At 32.7% G+C, this 3,013-nt stretch overlaps 1 protein-coding gene across 1 annotated transcript; it reads left to right on the top strand.

Annotated features, from left to right (window-relative positions):
- Window positions 1-1,021: 1,021 nt before the first annotated feature.
- On the top strand, window positions 1,022-2,183 carry LOC116350230 (ADP-ribosylation factor 2). The gene is made up of 2 exons (XM_031781971.1): window positions 1,022-1,155; window positions 1,230-2,183. The coding sequence occupies exon 2, from the start codon at window positions 1,325-1,327 to the stop codon at window positions 1,865-1,867; it is 543 nt and encodes a 180-aa protein (XP_031637831.1). The 5' UTR covers window positions 1,022-1,155; window positions 1,230-1,324; the 3' UTR covers window positions 1,868-2,183.
- Window positions 2,184-3,013: the final 830 nt, after the last annotated feature.

Here is a 3,013-nt window from a genome sequence, read left to right as displayed (position 1 = left end):
TTTACCGATTTTTACGCCGTTCAAGATGATGTTTTTGTGTCTGACTCGGTTCATTCAAATCGAAAGTCGTATATATTTTATTCGATGGCACTAAACCGTACACATTGGGAATTTTGATGAGCAAGAGATGATATTTCAATCAATTCACTGTGTCTACATAAAAATCACCCACTTTGTCACTGTATTCATTAATAAAATTGTTTGTGTATTTAATTTCTATATATTTTTTTTCTCTCTAAAAACGATTGTTCATTTAAATGTCGAAATTTGATGAACAAATTTGTTCCATGACTTCATGCAAAAAAAAAAAAACTTAATTTATTGTATATATGTTTTGACGTTTATGTTCACGCGAGCCAGAGAGAGAGAGGGAGAAAGAGCAAAAAAGTGTAGTTTTGAGTATATTTTTTAGATGCTTTTGTTGTTGCTATTACTGTTACTGATCACTGCGTCTTTTAATATTGCTTTTATTTTTGTTCTTTCGCTCACTGTGGTTCAGTCTTCCTGACGTCAGACAAATCATTCTCCCAACGAAAACTGTCTGTAAATAAAAAATAGCACCATGTTATAATACAAATACAATTACAGGCGCAAATCGAAAAATTCGTTCGAAACAAAAACATACGCATCAAACGCGAACGTTTCATTCGTTAAAATAAATATAACCAAAATAAATGTTTACCACAGTCTCTTACTCGATTAAGCATGCACGAAAGTAAAAAATGTACGTGATTATTCTTGGAACGATGAAAAATTACGGATACTCAAATTTTATCGGGCAATATTAATTTCTGGTGCAATTCCAAGTAAAAATGTTGATCATTTGACTTCGGGCGCTATCTTTCTTTTGTTTGTCGACAGTATGTGTGTGTACGTGCGTGCGTGCCAGTGTGTGTGATTTTATTACTCAGTTGTGACTGAGTGCGTTCAATGTTCGATGAAATTGCATCCCAACAACTGTCACTCATTCGCAGTCTCTCTCTCTCTCTCTCTCTCTCTCTATTTGATGTAGAGTCTGCCATATTTATCTGCTTATTGAATACATATTTTGTCGACTTGTCACTTAGTGTTGAATGTGTATATCATACGACAGCCAACGAAACAGAAAAAAAGAACTAATCATATAAAAAAGAGCAAATATAATATATAAAGACGGTGTGTGTTACCTGAATCTATTGTTTTTAATTCGTTCATTATATTATTTATTTTCATTTCCAAATTCATTTAAGAAACCAAAATTGTGTTTGGAGCGTAGAAAAATTGGGTACCAAGAGCCGAAACAAAAGGGAAAGAAGAAGCAAGAGAGAGAAAAAAGGGACACGAAATGGGTTTAACAATATCAAGTGCATTGACGCGTTTGTTTGGCAAAAAACAAATGCGCATTCTGATGGTTGGTTTGGATGCGGCCGGTAAAACGACAATTCTTTATAAATTGAAGTTAGGCGAAATTGTGACGACCATTCCAACGATCGGTTTCAACGTTGAAACGGTTGATTATAAAAATATTTGCTTTACCGTTTGGGATGTTGGCGGCCAAGATAAAATTCGACCATTATGGCGACATTATTTTCAAAATACACAAGGTCTCATCTTTGTTGTAGATTCAAACGATCGCGAACGTATTGCCGAAGCGGAAAAAGAGCTTAAAGGCATGCTAAAAGAAGATGAACTACGTGATGCCGTTGTTTTGGTATTTGCTAACAAACAAGATTTACCAAATGCCATGAGCGCCGCCGAACTCATTGATAAATTGAATTTAAATCAATTGCGCAATCGAAATTGGCACATACAAGCCACATGTGCAACACAGGGTAACGGTTTGTACGAAGGACTCGATTGGCTATCAAATGAATTGGCCAAAAAGTGATGTGTACTTGTGTCTATATGTGCGCGTGTGTAACAACCATCTCACATTCCTCAAAAGATGAAAAACAACACGAACCAGCTAATAAGATACACGCAAAATAAACACACTGAATTTTATGAAGAAACATGAAATAAATCTTTGTCTTTAATGAAACACGTAATATGTTCCACGAACGCAAATAATGATTTATATTTAAAGAAAAGAAAAAAAAATGAGATGACAGAAATAGGTGCAGAAATATACAGACAAAGAGAGAGAAAAAAAAATTATTATTTCGAAACGACAAATCGGAGTAAATGAGATATAAAAAAAAAAACAGAAAACGACATCCAAATCACCTTACCTTATTATTCAATTTGTATAAGTATAATAAGAATGGGTCCGATTTAAAATCAACAACAACAAATATTTACCGATTTTTCAAATGCATTCATTTTGTTTTTCACTAAAAAAATTTAATTATGAATATTATAATGAAACAAACATTTATATAGATAATTCCATGATGATAAAATAATGAAAAGTATTGAGATATAAAAAAAATAAATAATCGATGTTGTTTTCATTTAAAAATCTGTTGATCTTTAGTTTATTGAAAGTAATGTCGGACAGAACATTGAAAATTGTGTGTTCGAACTTTACAATTTATACAAATGGGTTCGTATGTCTTTTAATGTTCATGCATTTTCAATCGATCTGTGCACAAGGAAAGCCTTGTCATATTGCTAATTCAATAAGAAAGAAAACGATGATGCAGTCCCTTTTTTTGTGTCGACGATCATGCGACGGCCAATGTCTTTATGGAAATTTATTCATTTTACTTTTGTTGAAATGAACAACCATTTGCTTCTCACTTCCGATGAAATTATCATTTCACTCTGATTTATTCATTAATGGTTTTTTTTTTATGTCAAACAAACACAACCAGATTCAATGACATCAAAGTAAATAATTTGTGCGATGTGTCAATTTTGTTTTAATCGCATTATCGAACGTAAACAGTCTGTCACAAATACATCACTTGAAAAAAATTAATCAGAACATCTAGTTATGTGCCAACCCAGCAAAAAGTGTCACTTTTTTCAGAAATCCGTGTAGTTTTAGCTATTCAAGAAAGGTTCTTTGCCCTTTTGAATAAAAACACTT

Source organism: Contarinia nasturtii, unplaced genomic scaffold, assembly GCF_009176525.2.
Source record: "Contarinia nasturtii isolate CC-2019 unplaced genomic scaffold, AAFC_CNas_1.1 Cnas_scaffold_3913, whole genome shotgun sequence".
NCBI lineage: Eukaryota > Metazoa > Arthropoda > Insecta > Diptera > Cecidomyiidae > Contarinia > Contarinia nasturtii.
This window is presented reverse-complemented; position numbering and strand designations above follow the sequence as displayed.